Source organism: Lepus europaeus, chromosome 1, assembly GCF_033115175.1.
Source record: "Lepus europaeus isolate LE1 chromosome 1, mLepTim1.pri, whole genome shotgun sequence".
Taxonomy (NCBI): domain Eukaryota; kingdom Metazoa; phylum Chordata; class Mammalia; order Lagomorpha; family Leporidae; genus Lepus; species Lepus europaeus.
In genome coordinates this window covers 104394390-104413514 of record NC_084827.1, presented here as the reverse complement: position 1 = coordinate 104413514, position 19125 = coordinate 104394390, and the positions used below count along the sequence as shown (strand labels likewise).

General features: G+C 39.5%; 1 protein-coding gene across 3 annotated transcripts in view; it reads left to right on the top strand.

Annotated features, from left to right (window-relative positions):
* The window catches only part of DPP4 (dipeptidyl peptidase 4), an 87293-nt gene that overhangs the window by 21593 nt on the left and 46575 nt on the right, over window positions 1-19125 (top strand). For 2 of the 3 annotated variants that reach the window (XM_062187376.1, XM_062187389.1), the window contains 6 exons: window positions 4930-5028; window positions 6413-6504; window positions 7792-7872; window positions 14894-14946; window positions 15041-15113; window positions 16604-16724. In XM_062187376.1, the coding sequence (XP_062043360.1) occupies window positions 4930-5028; window positions 6413-6504; window positions 7792-7872; window positions 14894-14946; window positions 15041-15113; window positions 16604-16724 (519 nt within the window). The remainder of the gene's footprint in view (window positions 1-4929; window positions 5029-6412; window positions 6505-7791; window positions 7873-14893; window positions 14947-15040; window positions 15114-16603; window positions 16725-19125) is intronic. The other variant, XM_062187382.1, reaches the window with a different exon arrangement.

Below are 19125 nucleotides of genomic sequence, written 5' to 3'. Positions count from 1 at the left end.
CCCAAATGGCCACAACAACCAGACCTGGGTCGATCTGAAGCCAGGAGCCAGGAGCTTCCTCCAAGTCTCCCATGTGGATGCAGCACTTGGGCCATCTTCTACTGCTTTCCTGACGCGTAGCAGAGAGCTGGATCAGAAGGGGAGCAAGCCGGGACTAGAACCAGTACCCATATGGAATGCTGGCGTTGCAGGTGGAGGAATAACCCGCTAAGCCACAGCGCTGACCCCAGGTCTCAATTACTTGTACAGTTTACATAAATTAATTGATGGCATCACCAGGTTTTATACACTTTTTCTAGGGTGTTAGGTACCCAGACTTTTAAAAATGCAAACGTCAGTTTGAAGCACCAATCAGGGTTCCAGCCTTCAACACTGGGGCACAGGGAACCAATATCATGCCAAGCCTAGATGTCATCTGAAATCATTTTCTATTTGTACAAGCTCTGTAAATAAGTATTTGTTGAATTGATGGAGATGGGTGGTAGCCTGCATATGCTGCTGGATACAATAACTACAGGATATAAGGAAACTTTCAATCAGTTTCTTCTGTCTTCTTGATTTTTCTTCCTGCGTTCCAACGTGAATGCTGCCATTTTACTAGAACAAATTCTGAAGTAATACTTATTGGATTCTGTATGCCTACCATAGACACAAGCATCCATGTGGACTGTTAACTGCTTACTAGGTGGAACACAGAAACCAACCAGATGTCTCCTTTGCTTGTTTATGACAACATCATGTGTTTATGACCTCTACAGAACACATTTATTTTTAGATGTATTTCATTACCATTAACCAAAAGGATTTATCTTTGTGATATAGAAATATTTTATATCAGATTTTAATAAAAATAAAATATGTTCATTATGAATGGATACAAAAGCATTCAAAATATTCCGTAATTGTTCAGTGATCATTGTCAAAGCAAAGAATATTCCATAGAACTAGACTATTTTCTTATTTGGATCTTTCTGGGATTACTTTATTCAGAGTGATTTTGGTCCTACAATAAGGATTCATTAAGATACTATAAAGCTTTGATGACAATTTATTACTAGCCTGAGCCATTTTAAATGCTACCATTTTACCTCATTTGGCTGATAAGAATGGTGTCTTCATATGGTTCAACCTAATAGTTGCTCTAGCTAAAGAAATAATGTTGTTAACCGTTTTATTTTTAAATAAAAGATTTGAATCTAAGAGTTTCTGTATAAGCTGATGGGTAACATATGATTAACTGCTTTACTTGGCTAGCACCATGCTTTGAACTGATAAGTCAAATGAACGACATGTCCCAGGCCGCACCAGGAAAACCACACAAGCAGCCAAGGACCTTCATCTGTTGCCACAGCAGTACCCTGTCAGTGAGCAAGTAGACAAGGAAGAAGAAATATGAGCGTGTCCTATAAGAGTTTGACAGAATAGGTTGTAACTTGGCAGCAAGCTATGAACTTGCTAAAGGTCAAAACCTGGACTTGGCACTCACATCTCACAGAACTCGCTTATCTAGATGTTTCAAAACTGTCTTCCAATGTGCCCTGCTTATCAAATGGCAAGGCAAAAAAACAAGGAACATTTGTTGCTCTGCTTGCTCCAATTTAGCCGTGCTGCTCTGGGACTGAGTAACTAATACATGGAAACCAGGTTGCAGGGTTATTGTAAAGTAGCTAACTAAACTTAGCATAAGCTCAAGTTAGGTGTGGGTCTTGCAAGGATGTCCCAGGCTATAGCAAGAGTGTAACATCAGTGTTCGTATCTGGGACATCAGTAGGTGGATTTCAATTCAAAGGAGGCCCTCATGAATAGCAGGCAGTCTAACCTGGTAGAGATGACCTATGGACTGCTGAGTGAGTGAATCAAATGTCTGAGAATGGCAGGAGAAATAAGTGTTCAGTGAAGATCATATTGTGAATGTGAAAAGCAGCCTGCTGAGCAGCAGGTGATAGCAAAGGAATTTGCCTCAGTTACTTTAACATTCCAGATATAAGTGTGTTGCCCTGAAAACCAGTGCAAATACCTTTATGTGACATATCATTTAAATGAGACAGTGCCATGTGTTATCTATTAAAGCTATTCAGTTAATTTCCTTCTTAGAAATCTGGAATGGCCGGCGCCGCGGCTCACTAGGCTAATCCTCCACCTTGCGGTGCCGGCACACCGGGTTCTAGTCCCGGTCGGGGCACCAATCCTGTTCCGGTTGCCCCTCTTCCAGGCCAGCTCTCTACTGTGGCCAGGGAGTGCAATGGAGGATGGCCCAAGTTCTTGGGCCCTGCACCCCATGGGAGACCAGGAGAAGCACCTGGCTCCTGCCATCGGATCAGTGCGGTGCGCCGGCCGCAGCACGCTACCGCGGCGGCCATTGGAGGGTGAACCAGTGGCAAAAGGAAAACCTTTCTCTCTGTCTCTCTCTCTCTGTCCACTCTGCCTGTCAAAAATAAAAAAATAAAAAATTAAAAAATTAAAAAAAAAGAAATCTGGAATCAGTGATAGAAGTTCTATGTTGATAGGTCTGCTTTATTATATATTCATATGTATGTGTATTTATATAAACATATATATGTACACACATACACAAGTTGTTCTATCCCTTTTCCATAGGTCTATCTCAGCATCAACATTAGCAGACAGTATTATGACTGTGAATGTCTAATAACCACTTTTATTTCAAATTATACTAATTTCAAAATGGATCTTTTTGTCCATTTTAAACTAAAAGCTCTTGAGAGCAGGTCTGTCTCCTTGAGTACTTTTCAAATAGTGCTCACTTTATACCTATTTGATGTATGAAAAAAATGGTTGGATGCACACAAACAATTGAGGGCATGTAGTGAACAAATTCAGACCCATAGTTTACTATCGTCAATGTGAGTTTCAAATAATATTTCCTGTAGTACAAGTTTTATCTTTTGTTTGAACATCGGCAAGTCCAGGTACTGATTTTTATCCAGGTGTTATATTTCTCCTAACAAACTATTTTCTTCCTAACTTTCAGTGGTGAAATGCAGGACTAAATTGAAAGAAAAAAAAAAACACTAGGTTAAAATAGAATCAATAAAGTAATAAAGTGAAAATTGTATCTATTGAAACAGAAGGTTTTATAGACAGGAACAAGACTATTATCAGCTAAGACCTGAAGAAATAAGATCTTAAGACTATCTTTTGAAACAGCATTTCATGTAAGAGAATTACCTTCCCACCGGCTGTGAGAAATTAACAAGAGGAAGTGAGCTGCAGAACTGCAGTTATACACGTTAGCATGGTGGCTGACTGTGTGAGTGAGTGTTTCTGGGAAAAGTAGAGGATTTAGGAAAAGACTTATAACGCTTTGGCATCGGTGCACAAGCTCTGGGACTTGAGAAGAGGAATCTCATTGTCCTGATTATGCTTCCAGAATAATATCCTACATCAATCAACAAGAACATCTTTGTGTCCACCCTGGCACTGAACAGTGTTAGGTGCTGAGGGTTAATGCAAAGAATAATAATAATAATAACTACAACAACAAAACCAAAGCCCTGTCTTCAAAAATACATGGCCTAGCCATGAAAACCACACAGTATGGAAGAGTGATTATCAACATAAATCATTAAAAAATAAGAGCCAAAGGGTAAAATAGTAGCAAAAGTTCAAGAAGAGGGAGTTGAAGTCTTTATGAGCAAGGTCGGAGTTGAAAAAAATGCAGTGAATTGTGGAAGCCAGGGAAGCACTTAAGGCCACTGCAGAAAAGTGGCTTAGGACAAGGAACAGTACCATGTGTTATCTATTAAAGCTATTCAGTTAATTTCCTTCTTAGAAAACCTGGAATCGGTGATAGAAGTTCTGTGTTGATAAGTCTGCTTAGAGAAGTGGCTTAGGACAAGGAACAGAGGCAGAAAAGCTGAAGAAGATTCCCTGGGTTCAGTGAGCCGATCACGTGACAGGATGGGAACATTGCTGCAGGTGGGAGTGACCCTGAGTGCTGGAGGAGAGTTAGTGGAGGGCCGAGATGGCCAGGCTGTGGAGTGTGGATCTTCCTGTAAGCAGAAGGGAACCATTCAGAGCTTCTGAGGTTGAGATGACCAGGAAGAAAATGGGTTTTTAGAGCAATCATTCCTGTAGTGATGCAGGTGGATTGGAACAGGAGACCTCCTGGCAGTGAAGCCTGGCAAAAAGATTTCCAGGAAGAATCACAGATCAATTAGATGAGGGCAGTGAGAAAAGAGAGGAAGACATCAAAAAATAATTTTCAGATTAGGAATTTGGGTCACCAGTAGCAGACTATAGGTGACAAAAACTCCACAGATACAATTGAAAGCAGTGATGGAAACAAACCTCCTTGAATTAATTGTGTGATCAGCATGTCTTAAATGTCTGAGGACAAGGCCTCAGAAAAGAGTGACCTAGCCCTGTGCTGTCCACCCCAGTGGCTTTTAGCTACACAGCCACATGTACCTGTTAACTTAAAGTGTGCCAAGTCAAATGAAAATATGCTGTAACTACAAACCAGTGTTCTAAGAGTTAGTGCAAAAAATTTAATGTGAAAGATCTCATTGATAACATTTAAATATTGATTATGTGTTGAAATGATAATATTTTGGATATATTGGGCTAAATAAAATATGCTATTAAAATTAATTTCACCTTGAGTTGTTTTTTTTTTTAAATATGGCTCTTAGAAAATATAGGCACATGAAGTTTCTACAGGACGTTGCTGACCTAGTTCTCCATGACACTCGAGAAACATCCTTAATATGTGGCAGTGAAACACATACACACCTGCTTTACTTCATATTGCCTGTCTGAAATCTTTCAAAAATGTCCCTTGCATTTTTGAGCATATTTCTGCATTTTGTGAGTGGGGTATACCATAGAGATCCATTTGTTTATCTTATCAGAAGAGTAGGTTATTCAATCTTGTTTTTGAACGTTTGGCTCTTTTTTCCCAACCAGCAGATGCTGCTGCAGGAGACAGCCGCAGAACTTACACTCTAAATGATTATTTAAAAAACACGCTTCGAATGAGGTCCTACTCCTTGCAGTGGATTTCAGGTAATGATTTTTCTGAGGGGAGTCAGATTCTTCATTAATGTTCATTTCAGTTAGGTTGACTTGTGAAGTATTTTTATGTATTAAAAAGATTATCATTCTTGGGGCCGGCGCCATGGCTCACTTGGTTAATCCTCCACCTGTGGTGCCGGCATCCCATATGGGCATTGGGTTCTAGTTCCGGTTGCTCCTCTTCCACGCCAGCTCTCTGCTGTGCCCTGGGAAGGCAGTGGAGGATGGTCCAAGTGCTTGGGCCCCTGCACCCGTGTGGGAGACCAGGAGGAAGCACCTGGCTCCTGGCTTCGGATTTGGGGAGTGAACCAACGGAAGGAAGACTTTTCTCTCTGCTCTCTCTCTCTCTCACTGTCTACAACTCTACCTTTCAAATAAATTTTTTTAAAAAAGGAAAGATAAAAAGGCCGGCGCCGTGGCTTAACAGGCTGATCCTCTGCCTTGCGGAGCTGGCACACCGGGTTCTAGTCCCAGTTGGGGCGCCGGATTCTATCCCGGTTGCCCCTCTTCCAGGCCAGCTCTCTGCTATGGCCCGGGAAGGCAGTGGAGGAGGGCCCAAGTCCTTGGGCCCTGCACCTGCATGGGAGACCAGGAAAAGCACTTGGCTCCTGGCTTCAGATCAGCAAGATGTGCCGGCCGCAGCGGCCATTGGAGGGTGAACCAACGGCAAAAAAGGAAGACCTTTCTCTCTGTCTCTCTCTCTCTCACTATCCACTCTGCCTGTAAAAAAGAAAAAAAAAAGATTAAAAAAAGATATAATTCTTTTTTTTTTCTTTTTATTTACTTACTTTCATTTATTTGAAAGAAAGAGCGAGATCTTCCATCCATGGTCTACTTCTCAAATTCCACAAGAGCCAGGGCTGGGTCATACCGAAGCTAGGAGCTCAGAACTCAGTCAGAGTCTCCCATGTGGGTGGCAGGAACCCAATCACTTGAGCCATCATCTGCTGCTTCCCAGAGAAACCTGGAATTGGGAATGGTCAAACCTAGGTACTCTGTATGGATTGTGGGCATGCCAGGCAGCATATTAACTGCTGTGCAAAAGTTCTTTGCCCATCCTTGTGTTTTAAAGCTCTGTGAAGAGGAAGTTTTTTCTTTTTTCTCATTAGAAATGCAAAGGTAAGGGAGACAGAGAAAAGCCTAAGTATTCCTCTGATATGTGCTATAAAAAGTTCAAAGTGAATTGAAACCTTCACAATAGTGATAGAAAAGCAAATGAGTGTTAGTATAATATTCATGCTCATGTTTTGTCAGCTTAAAAATGCATATTTAGTGCTGTGTGAGCTTAAATCTCAAATTCTATGGCACAATTTTTGGCTTATGAAGATGTTCAATAGCAACTTGAAATATTGATCTGATGATTTTCTCTCTTTAGATCATGAGTATCTCCACAAACAAGAAGATAATATCTTGCTCTTCAATGCTGAATATGGAAACAGCTCTATTTTCTTGGCGAATGTTACATTTGTATGTTTAATCACATAATTAATTCATGCCTGATGTCCTGATGTCCTGGGGATGTTGTTCATTACCTTTCAAATCATGACTGCTGTCCCTTCTCATCCTGTTGGACTCCTGCAGCGTACGGCACAGTGGATCTTTCTCTCCTTCTTGAAACGCTCCCTGCCTTGGCTACTTTTTAGTCTCCTTTGATGATTTCTCCTCTTTTGCCCACATTTTTAAATGTAAGTGCTCCTTGGGTTTCTGCCTTCACTTGCTGGCCTCTATCTGCATTTTGCATGTCCTCCTTCCATGAATTCCAAGCACTTCCACAGCATCTGTGCTCTCCTTTCTGGCCTTGAGTCTCATATACACTCATTTCACACTAACCTCCACCTGGGATCCAAACTTCAGTTTCCAGTAGCTTCTGGCTGCTGCACGTAAATGGCCTGCAGGCATTTTAAAATTAGTATCCGAAGCTAATCTAGTTGTCTTCACTCTTCTTTGTCCAAGAAAATGAAAGCATCTCAGTCCTCTTCCCAAATTTCTAATCTTAGTAAATAGTCAATTCTTCTCCAAGTCACTGAAGCTGCAAACCTCGGAGTCACCCCTGACTCTTCCAAAATCCCCTGTAATGAGCTACTGAACAACCTTATTGATTCACCTTCTTATGTCAACTGGCTTGCAGATTTTCATTTCCACTGTGTAGTCCTGGTTCAAACCCCATTTCAACTTGTGGCTAAGTATTTTAACTTGTCTTCTTCTCCATTATGGAGGCCAGACCACTGTGTTGTAGAAGTCCAGGCTGATGGAACCCCTCCATACTCCCTTCTTAGGTCATTCACCATGCCACCAGTTACTTGGTAAAAGAAATATGATGCTGTCACTTCCATATGCATAAAATAGGACGTCGTAACATGTCATATCTTTCAATATATCTTTCCAGTTATTTTTCTAATTTGATGTCCTCTTACCTTCCACTGTGACTGACATGCCCCATACTATATCCAGTTTACACACAATCCTTAAATATTCTCTAAACAAGCACATTGTCTCCCAAACCTGATTTTTTGCACCTGCTGCTCCTTCTATTGAGACACTTTTCTCTCTGTTCCTGATCCCGACCCCCAGAACTGTCTTTCCCTTAGAATTAATCCTCCCCGACGTGGCTTTCTAACAGTGATCATCCTTCATGATATATTGGGTGCACACGGCACAAGCCACATGTGTGACACAGTACCCTCTATGTTGAAAGCACTCTGGTGGCAGTTAAATTGAGTTGTTCAATCTTTCTTTTTTCTACTTGATTGACAGGATGAGTTTGGACATTTTATAACTGATTACTCAGTTTCGCCTGATAGACTGTTTCTTCTCTTAGAATACAACTATGAGAAGGTAAAAAAGTGCTTTCTTATTATGATCTTTAAAGATTCCTATATGTGTGTTATTTTATATATCTGATTTTATTTTATATATTTTATATATCAGATATATTTCATATATCTGATTTCATGTGTATATATTTTAATATTGATACCTAAATAATACATTTGGTACTAAAAACATTAATTCAACATCAAAAAGTCATTCTCACTCATGAAAGATAAACCCAGCCCATATTCAAATACTAAGAACATAAACAATACTACATTATAGGTATTAATGATATAAATTAATAAACAGTTACAATAGGAAATTGTTTTTAAAGTTTACATGTCTGATTTATATACATTATGTGTTGTAACCACTAGTTTTCTTTGTCTCCCCTTTGCATATGGTTAAGACCTCCACTAAATATTTGCCTTAAAAAAATAAACTTCCCATCCTGCAGAAGAGACTCTGCAAGTCAACCCAAACCCCTCCCAACCCTCACATCCCAGCATAGAGACCTTTTGTGATGGGAGCCTCTGTGCCAATCACAAAGGCCCTACCAAGAACACTCAGCTGCCCCAAAACACCTAGTACCACACCCAGTTCTCGAAGATTAGGCAAAGGTTATGGCTTAATCACACATCCTCTTTATGTTTTGGGATGGATGGGAGTCATGAGTAAATTTAACTGCAGCTTTGTTTACTCACATATTTGGCAACAGTTGTCAAGTATAGGGTGTTTTAAAACATGTAAGAAAAATTAAAACACCTGTGGCAATACTCTGCATTGAAACCAAAATGAAAAGCTGGGAATTCCTATCCTTGACTCCTTTTTTCTGGGATACATAATGTGGAGTGGCCTTATCTCGCACACCAACACTGCTGTACTCAGGCCAAGCAAAGCATTCCCCACTCCACTTACCATCTCAGGGTGGTGACTCTCCGTCATACTGTTTACCCTGGATCCACTGTGCCGGCCTCCATTTCCTGCCGTGAAGACTCTCTGACCATGTTCTGATAACCTTGTTAACTATAAAAGAATCAGAGTCTGATGCCAACTTCAATGCATCTGTTCCCTGTCAGTGTATTCATTTGCTGAATTCAGTGCTTCTTACTCTTATCTATAGAATAAATCACTTGAGAATATTTAAAACATTTCCAGTGCCCAGGTTCAATCCACAGGTTGATAAATTGAAACATCAGGGCTAAAGCATTTTTAAAATATTTGTAGATTATTCTAATGGGAAACTAGGATTGAGTATCACTGAGTAATAGTTGTCTGTGTTAAAAAACAAAAACAAACAAACAAACAAAAAAACAAAACAAAAACAGAATATGAAGTTAGAAGTGAAATGGAAAGGAAATACCAGCTCATTTTACTATTTAACCAGATTTGACAAATGCCATTTGATGTACACTACTGGATGTGTGAGTATTTCACTGATAGGCCTTAGTTAATAACCACCATCATTGATGTGTGTTTGTTGTGTCATTGACATTTGCGTGTTTAATTGCTCTTGATGTTTTCACTCTGTCCCCTCCCTCCTACCATCCTTGCTTCAGGTGATATCTAAAGTGCTTCTTCTAAAACCTTACAGACTATGATGCATCTGTGCTTCAACTCCTCAGTGGTTTCCCCATCACACTCAGAATATGATGTCACTCTAACTATGGCATCCACAGGGTCTGCATATCGGACCTCAATGTGCCCATCTTAATCCACCTCGTACCTCCCTCTCCTATACTCATGTTGGGCAGTGTTTCTCACTTCTATTTGCACCTCAAAATCACTTGGAGAGGTTTTTAAAAAACACTGATGTTAGTGGCCTACCCCAAAGCACTAACCATATAGCCGTGGGTGATGCCCAGACACAAGTAGATTTGAGGGCTCCCAGGAGAGTAAATGAGCCAAATTTGAGAACTTTTAAGTGCACAAGCCTTTTTCTTCTCCTCAAATATTACTCTCATTTCCTCCTAAGGGACAGATTACTTGCTGTGGCTGCCTCCTGGAACCCCACCCCCTACCCCCATCATCATGTGGATCTTTTCGGTTGTTTCAGGTCTACATTAGACCACTTTATCTAATACATATTCCCCCTTCTACTCTGTTCCTCCCACCACCCACAACTCTCTATCCATCACATTAGCCTGTGCTCTTTTTTATTTAATATTTTGTGATCTTTTGTTTTCTTTTTTATTTTTTTAATTTACTGCTTGCCTTTCTTAGGACCAATTTCCCTGTGTTTTCGCTACTCCTATACCTCTACCACTTAGGAATGGAGCACATAACAGATGCAGAAATAAAACAAGCAGCATCTTAGCTGCTGCGCAAAGCGTCCACCCTATGCAGAGTTCTTTAGATGCCTCTCTATGACTTCTTTATGACTGAGTTAGTACATTTAGAATGATTGTTACTTCCAAGCTACAAACAAGTGAGTAAAAAGTAAGTAAATAAATGAACAAGTATTATACGATCTGGTATGGATGTTCTTCCAGTGTCTCTGCTGAGTGTCTAATTATCTGGAGATGTCTTCTGTTAGGTGTTGACAATGCTCTTGAATTCTGCTAAGAGGTTCACATACATTTTTGTGCTCTTAAGATCATTGCAATCTTTATCCTCACTTCCCTAAAAAGAAAATTGAAGCTTAAAAGCAATTTACCCAACAGTGCACAGTGAATCCAGGGCTGAATCCAGGTTAGAAGAGCCCAAAGTTTGTGCTCTTAAACATGATCTTTCCTGTCTTTGCACTTCAGCTTCTCTTGGCTATAGTTCTTTACCACTAATGTCATCCGAAGAATCATCTTTTCCATAAGCCTTTCTTCCTCCCCAAGGCCTAGTAGATAATTCCTTCTTCATCATATCTCTTGGCATGTCCTACTGGGATTCTTCTATTGTGATTTACTTGTCCATTCCCCCATTCACCTATGAACACCTCAAGGAGAGGGACCCTGTGCTATCCAGTAATGTCTGATAGATTACAGCTACCCATGTTTACAGAGTAAGTAGACTGATGAATCTGTTTCAAAAGATGAAGTTAACATGTCAAACATCTTGGCTATCCTCTTACACCCCATGATGGTTTTGTCATCCTGGTGTGATCTCAGTCCTTCTTAATATTCCTAGCCTATACCACACCTTTTGGCTTTGGCAAATATTACACTTGAAGGTTGCCCAGAAACAATCATGGGGTGTGTCAGAATAATTCAGGATTCAGGAATGTACGACTTGCAAAAACTGGGAACTTAATAAATATTTGTTGACATGAGGATGTAGGAGGATGAGAAGTGATAAGCAGTTAAGGTTAGGAACTCTGGCTTTGTGTCTTTGCTCTGTGGCCATGTAATTGGATGTCCTTGGGCTACCATTTCATTTATCTCATCCTTGTTAGTACAATTTGAATTTTGTAAAGATTCATTCATTTATTTGCAAAGCAGAGCACAGAGAGAGGTGGGGGAGAGACAGGAAAACAGGGAGAGAGGAGAAAGAAAGAGAATCTTCCATCTATCAGCTCACTCTTCAAATGGCCATAACATCTAGGGCTGGGTCAGACTGAAGTGAGGAGTCAGGAACTTCATCCATGTCTATCATATGATTGGGAGGGGCCCAAGTACTTGGGTCACCTGCTACTTTGGGGAGCTTTAGCAGGAAACTGGATTAGAAGTAAAGCAACCAGGACTCAAACCAGCACTCTGAAATGGGATGCTGACATTGCAAGCTGTGGCTTAACCCACTGCACCACAAAACTTCTTAACTGGGTTTATTTTATCAGAAATCTACTATGTAGCTAGTCTACACTAGTCTAAACTCAAGATATCTAAAGATGAATAAGACATAGTTTCTTACTTGTAGTAGTATGGTTGGAAAGACAGACATATGGAGGCTGGAATTGTGGTGTAGTGGGTTAAGCCACTACCTACAATGCCAGCATCCTACATGGGAGCCAGTTGGAGTGCCAGTAGCTCCACTTCTAATCCAGCTCTCTGCTAATATTCCTGATAAAGCAGTGGAAGATGGCCCAAGTGTTTGGGCTTCTGCTACCCACGTGAGAGACCTTGATGAAGCTCCAGGCTCCTGGCTCCTGGCTTTGGTCTAGCTACTCCTGGCCATTGCAACCATTTGGGGAGTAAACCAGCACATGGAAACTCTTTCTGTGTCTCCCTTTGTAACTGCATTTCAAAAAAGTAGAATAAGTCATTTAAATAAAAGGAAAGGCAGACATATAGACAAGTGATTTCTTTTAAAGTATATTTAATTTGCATGTATATCCATATACAAATATTTCCATAAATGCAAATGTAATCATATGCGTACTTTTTATCTTAAGTCTTATTATTTTGCTTTTGTCTCTTGGCTCTGTGGAGTCTACTGCTATCTATCCATATTGTATATTTTTCTCCTTGATCAAATAACCATGAAAATGTGTAGGCATTACTTCTAGTTATTATTTGTTCTATTATTTTTATTATTTTTTGGAATCCTATTTTACATACATTTTGGTAATTTATATACATTTCTCACTCAATAATACCCTGTAGTACTATGTCCAATTTATTTGACACAGTTCTAATTCATTTTTTTAAATTAATAGACTACTTTTTTTAGAGCAGCTTTAGGTTTACAGAAAATGAGCAGAGAATTCTTGTACACTCCTTCATCTTTCCCTCCCCAATTTCCCTACTAACATCTTGCATAGTGTGGTATTTTTGTTATTTTGAGGAGTCAATACTGATATATTATTATTAACTAAAATTCATACTTTACATTAGGGTTTTACTGTGAATTTTGACAAATTTTTAAGGACATGTGTCCATCATCATTGTATCACACAGAATAGTATCAGTTCTCTAAAATCCCTCATGCTCTAACAGTTCATCCATCTCACCATTCTAATCCCTGCAGTGACTGACTGTTTTAGTATTTCCATTGTTTTTCCTTTTCCAAAAAGTCAAATGATACTACTTCAAAAAGTTTATGGGGATTAGAATTAAAAGATAATTGGTGCAAAAATGTTTGGAAATACATGCATACTAGGAGGTCTTTAATAATTCTTGAGAAATATGTATCATGAATAAACAATGCATGAATTTCAAAAATTTTTGCACAAAAATAAACATTTTAATTCCACTTTCTACAGTGGTTGTAATCCTACGTTATGTAAGCTGTTCAGATTGGCATTATTTCACTTTGCAATACATATATGGGATTCCTCCACATTTTGTTATCATGGAATAATATTGCATTTATCAATCTGCCTCAGTTTGTCTATCAGTTCACCTTTTGAAACATATCTTCATTTCTTCCAAGTTTTGACAATTGTGAATAAAGCTATTGTAGACATTTCTTGTGTAAGTTTTTTGTGGGTGCAAGCTTTCAACTAATTTAATTTTCTGGTAAAGTCATTTGGATTTGATATTTTCTCTATGTAGAGGTTTTTCTTTATGGATTTAATGTGTTCGTTAGATGTAAGAATACTCAGATTTTCTTGTTTCTTATTTGGTAAATTATTTTGAAGAATTTATTTTTGGATTTTCAAAATGTATTGGAAAAATGTTTATAATTATCTTTCATAAGTTGTTAATGTTGCCATAGTCTGTTATCTTTTTTAAAAAATTTATTTTATTTATTTGAAAGACAGAGTTACAGAGAGAGGTAGAGACAGAGAGAGAGAGAGGTCTTCCATCTGCTGGTTCACTCCCCAGATGGCTGCAATGGCCAGAGATGAGCTGATCCGAAGCCAGTAGCCAGGAGCTTCTTGCAGGTCTCCCACATGGGTGCAGGGGCCAAAGGACTTGGACCATCTTCTACTGCTTTCCCAGGCCATAGCAGAGAGCTGAATCAGAGGAGGGACTAGAACTGACGGCCATATGGGATGCTGGTGCTTCAGACCAGGGCTTTAACCCGCTGCACCACAGTGCCGGCCCCACCACAGTCTGTTATGATGTCTCATTTTCATTTCTGATGCTGTCTGTCTGTACTTTGCTTCTCCTCCCTTTTACAAGGTTAGCAATTTTATTCATGTTTTCCAAGAACCAATGTTTGGTTCAACTGATTTTTCACTATTGTATGTTTTCCACGTGATTACTGCCTTCTATTACTTCTTTTCTTCTAAGTATTTTGGTTTTAAGTTGACTTTCAATTTTTAGCTCACTGATATGGCTATTTAGGATATTGATGCGTGACTATGAATTTTAACGTTATTATTTATATTGCTAGATATCTTTAAAAAATTTTAATACTTTACATCGTCATTAACAGTATACAAAAGTAAATATTTTGGCCGGCGCCGGGGCTCAATAGGCTAATCCTCCGCCTTGCGGCGCCGGCACACCGGGTTCTAGTCCCGGTCGGGGCACCGATCCTGTCCCGGTTGCCCCTCTTCCAGGCCAGCTCTCTGCTGTGGCCAGGGAGTGCAGTGGAGGATGGCCCAAGCCCTTGGGCCCTGCACCCCATGGGAGACCAGGATAAACACCTGGCTCCTGCCATCGGATCAGCGCGGTGCGCCGGCCGCAGCGCGCTACCGCGGCGGCCATTGGAGGGTGAACCAACGGCAAAAGGAAGACCTTTCTCTCTGTCTCTGTCTCTCACTGTCCACTCTGCCTGTCAAAAATAAAAAAAAAATTAAAAAAAAATTAAATATTTTCCACATAATTACTGACAATAGAATCATGTATTATTTGAATATTTTAACAGAAAGATGAGCAAAAAATGAAAATTGCACTTTACTAAGCAGATGATCTTAACACACTATACCAAATGCTAGGAACGTTTGTGCAAAAAGTGGTATTTGGACCCAACATGGTGCTGGGAAGGCTCTTTATAGAGAGTGATGCTAGAGCTAGGTTATTGATTAAGTCCAGAGGAGTTGGCATCAAATGCAATATTCCAAAAATCTAGGAATCTAGATAATTATAAAATATAATAAAATTTGAGAATTCTACATTTATTTATTTATTTATTTATTATATCTATCATCTGGAGGTTCTATAACAAGTGGCCAAACTATTATGAATCACAGAAGCCTGAAGTATTTGTTTTCTTTTTTTAGCAATGGAGGCATTCTTATACAGCTTCCTATAACATTTATGACTTGAATAAAAGGTTAGTGATTTTCTCTTGAAGTCTATGAGGTTATTATAGGAAACCCTATCATGAGTTACTCTTTGGATAATGTTTCTTTTTTACTTTTTTCCAGGCAGCTGATTACGGAAGAGGGAATTCCAAACAACACACAGTGGATCACATGGGCACCAGAGGGTCATAGATTGGTTAGTAACTCTCCTGATGTCAGAGAAATATTGGCTCATACTTTTTTTTTTTTAAATGATTTATTTGAAAGAGTTACACACAGGGAGGAGAGGTATATATATATGTATATATATATATATATATATATATAGAGAGAGAGAGAGAGAGAGAGAGAGAGAGAGAGGTCTTCCATCTGATAGTTCACTCCCCAGGTGGCCGCAACAACCAGAATTGCTCCCATCCAAAGCCAGGAGCCAGGAGCTTCTTCCAGGTCTCCCACATGGGTGCAGGGGCCAAAGGACTTGGGCCATCTTCTGCTTTCCCAGGCCGTAGCAGAAAGCTGGATCAGAAGAGGAGCAGCCGGGACTAGAACCGGAACCCATATGGGATGCCGGCGCTTTAGGCCAGGGAGTTAACCTGCTGTACCAACAGCACCGCCCCCTCCGCCCCCCATTGGCTCATACTTGTCATATGCAGAAGCTACTAACTCAAATACAAAATAGATATCTTGGGCCGGCACCAAGGCTCACTTGGTTAATCTTCCACCTGCGGCACCAGCGCTGGCATCCCATATGGGCGCCGGGTTCTAGTCCCGGTTGCCTCTCTTCCAGTCCAGCTCTCTGCTATGGCCTGGGGGGGTAGTGGAGGATGGCCCAAGTGCTTCGGCCCCTGCACCCACATGGGAAACCAGGAGGAAGTAGCTGGCTCCTGGCTTCGAATCAGCGCAGCGCCAGCCGTAGCGGCCATTTGGGGAGTGAACCAACGAAAAGAAGACCTGTCTCTCTGTCTCTCTCTCTCTCTCACTGTCTATAACTCTATCTGTCAAATAAAAAAACAAACAAAAACAACAACAACAAAAAACAAAATAGACATCTTAAGAAACGAATACTTTGTTACAAAATATAGTGTTATTGTCCAAGACAATCTATTTTTTCCTAGTCTAACACAACAAATACAATTGAAAGCTTCTGAATTTCTATTAGGGAATGGGATAGATTTTCCCTGGGAAAATGCTCACTAAATTCTTAAGTTTCTGATTTCTGTGTCACTATAGATTTTCATGTTCTACAATGCTGGAAGAACATCAGGAGTTTAAAGCATTTAAATAAGACAGTGAATTGTTTACTTGCATTCAAACTTTTCCTCTTGAGAATGCACCTGCATCCCTTCTACTAAACCTTTCCAAAAGAAATGCACAAGCATGTATCGTCCTGTAGAAGTGGCCATCTTCCAGGTCTTTAATCAACCTTAACATTCAAATGGTGGTAGCTGTAAGTTTCTTATTTTTAAACTGGTAGGATTGTTTTTAGGATTATTTTTGAGATTATAGCCTGCATACTTAACAATTTAAGAATGAGGGAGAAGGAGGAAATAAATGACTCTTCATTCTCTATTTGAACATCTAACTGTAGTCATCATGACAGTGTGTAAGTAAATGTTTTTGAAATTCCAGGATAAAATATATTATAAGAGATTATTATTGACACCATTACTTTTTTTATTTTTCTAGGCATATGTTTGGAACAATGATATTTATGTGAAGCTTGAACCAAATTTACCAAGTCAGAGGATCACATGGACAGGAAAAGAAGATGTAATATATAATGGAATAACTGACTGGGTTTATGAAGGTAGAGATTTTAAAGCTTATTCAAGTCAGAAAATTTATAAGCTTTTAAAAACATATAAGCCTGTTTTAGTACTAGTTATAGCATCACTTAACATTAGACAACACATTAAGGACAGATCCCACATGAGATGTAAGTACACAGTGACTCCTGTTGTTGACTTAACAATTTGACACTCTTGTTTATGGCGTCAGTAATCTCCCTAGGCTCTAGTCATGAGTTGCCAAGGCTATGGAAGCCTTTAGGGTTCGCCGACTTTGATCTTATTCTGATAGGGTCATAATCAAAGTGGAAGTTCTCTCCTCCCTTCAGAGAAATGCACCTCCTTCTTTGATGGCCCCGTTTTTTCCACTGGGATCTCACTCGCAGAGATCTTTCATTTAGGTCTTCTTCTTCTTCTTCTTTTTTTTTTTTTCCAGGGTGTCTTGGCTTTCCATGCCTACAATACTCTCATGGGCTTTTACACTTTGTGTTTCTGTGTGGGTGCAAACTGATGAAATCTTTACTTAGTATATACTGAATCGATCTTCTGTATATAAAGATAATTGAAAATGAAAAAAAAAAAACAAAACAAAACAACCTGGTGTTAAATTGGAAATTGCATAGAAAATTAATTAATTTTTTTAAAAAAATATTATGTAGGATCTCTGTCTTTAATGTGCTGTACACTGTTATTTAATGCTATAACCAGTACTCCAACAGTATTTTTTCACTTTGTGTTGCTATGTGGGGGCAAACTGTTGAAATCTACTTAATATATACTAAACTGATCTTCTGTATATAAAGAGAATTGAAAATGAATCATGATGTGAATGGAAGGGGAGAGGGAACGGGAAAGGGGAGGGTTGCAGATGGGAGGAAAGTTATGGGTGGGGGGAGCCATTGTAACCCATAAGCTGTACTTTGGAAAGTTATATTCATTAAATAACAGTTAAAAAAAAAACACATAAGCCTTTCTTTAAAATGGGGACATTCAACAAAATTCAAAATAGGTTACATTTTAAAAAGTGTCATCAGATCTCCTTTGGAAGTCACAACACCAGGTGTCTCAAAGACCAGGAATGTCCTCACCGTAACTACTGCCGCTTCTGCCCTCCTTGTCTCACAATGCTACTCTTGTCTTTGTTTCCTTCCACAAAGGGCCCTTCTGTGTAAGTAGCTGTTCTGTCTTGACTGGGCTGTCAAAACCTCCAGATTAAACATCAGCTGTTTCTCTAACCAGGCCTACCTAACCTAAGAGTTCCTAAGGAAATCTAACACTCAAAAAGATTATAAAATATTGTCCAGAGGTGGGAGAGTCAAGGGGAAGAAAATGTCTGCTCTATAGAGAGTTTGTGTTCATTTGAACTTGCACAAATCATGATTTCCAGCTTTTAAAGAAGAAAAAAATAATTAGAAAGGCTCAGGAAAAAGTAAGTAAAAAGGATGAGTACAAAGTGAATAAAGGGGCCGGCTCCGTGGCTCACTTGGTTAATCCTCTGCCTGCAGCACCGGCATCCCTTATGTGTGCCAGGTTCTAGTCCCAGCTGGAGGACCAGGAGGAAGCACCTGGCTCCTGGCTTCGGATTGGCACAGCGCCGGCTGTGGCAGCCATTTGGAGAGTGAACCAATGGAAGGAAGACCTTTCTCTCTGTGTCTCTCTCTTGCACTGTCTATAACTCTGTCAAATAAATTAAAAAAAAACAACAACAACAACAACAAAGTAAATAAAGTGTTCAAACAGAATATTCTTTTTCAGGTTAAAGAGTTTTAGAAACTATTAGGAAAATATTTTAGAAACTCAGAATATGTTTTCTATAAGGGTTACCTTTGTCTATAGTTGCCGAGATGAAAGGCATTTTAAGGCTGTTCCAAACCTTTGACAAGATTGCCTCATACTTATTAGAAAGACTCATTCTGGTTTCATTCCTATTATTTCTTCTTTTTAGTTAAAAAAAGGTTTTTCTTCATGACCTAATTTTGCTTCTTACCCAATATAAGTCATGTTCAATTAGTGGATAACATTATAACAACAAATCGTGTTTAACGAAAGGTATAGTGCCATGGCCCAGAAATAATTGCTTTGATCAAAACTTATAATGAAATATACTAACCTTAGTTCTTAGAGGTTCTTTAACACTTGTAGGACAGCACAGCCAGCCTGCAGGATCATCCTCATGAAGAGGATAAAACCTCTTCCCAAAATCATGACCCTCTCGCTCACACCCAGGAGCAGCTTGGTGTCTCTAAGAGAAAAACTTCAGCCAACACTTAACGTTCTTTCTAAGGTAGCTAATGGCAGGAGAGATCTCACCTTGCCTGTTCATGACTAAGTCACTCACATGGGAAAGATGACTTACAGCTCCGGAGTGGGCTTTTCTCTAAAAACTGATTCATCAGGGGTAGGTGTACACTTTGTGCAGTG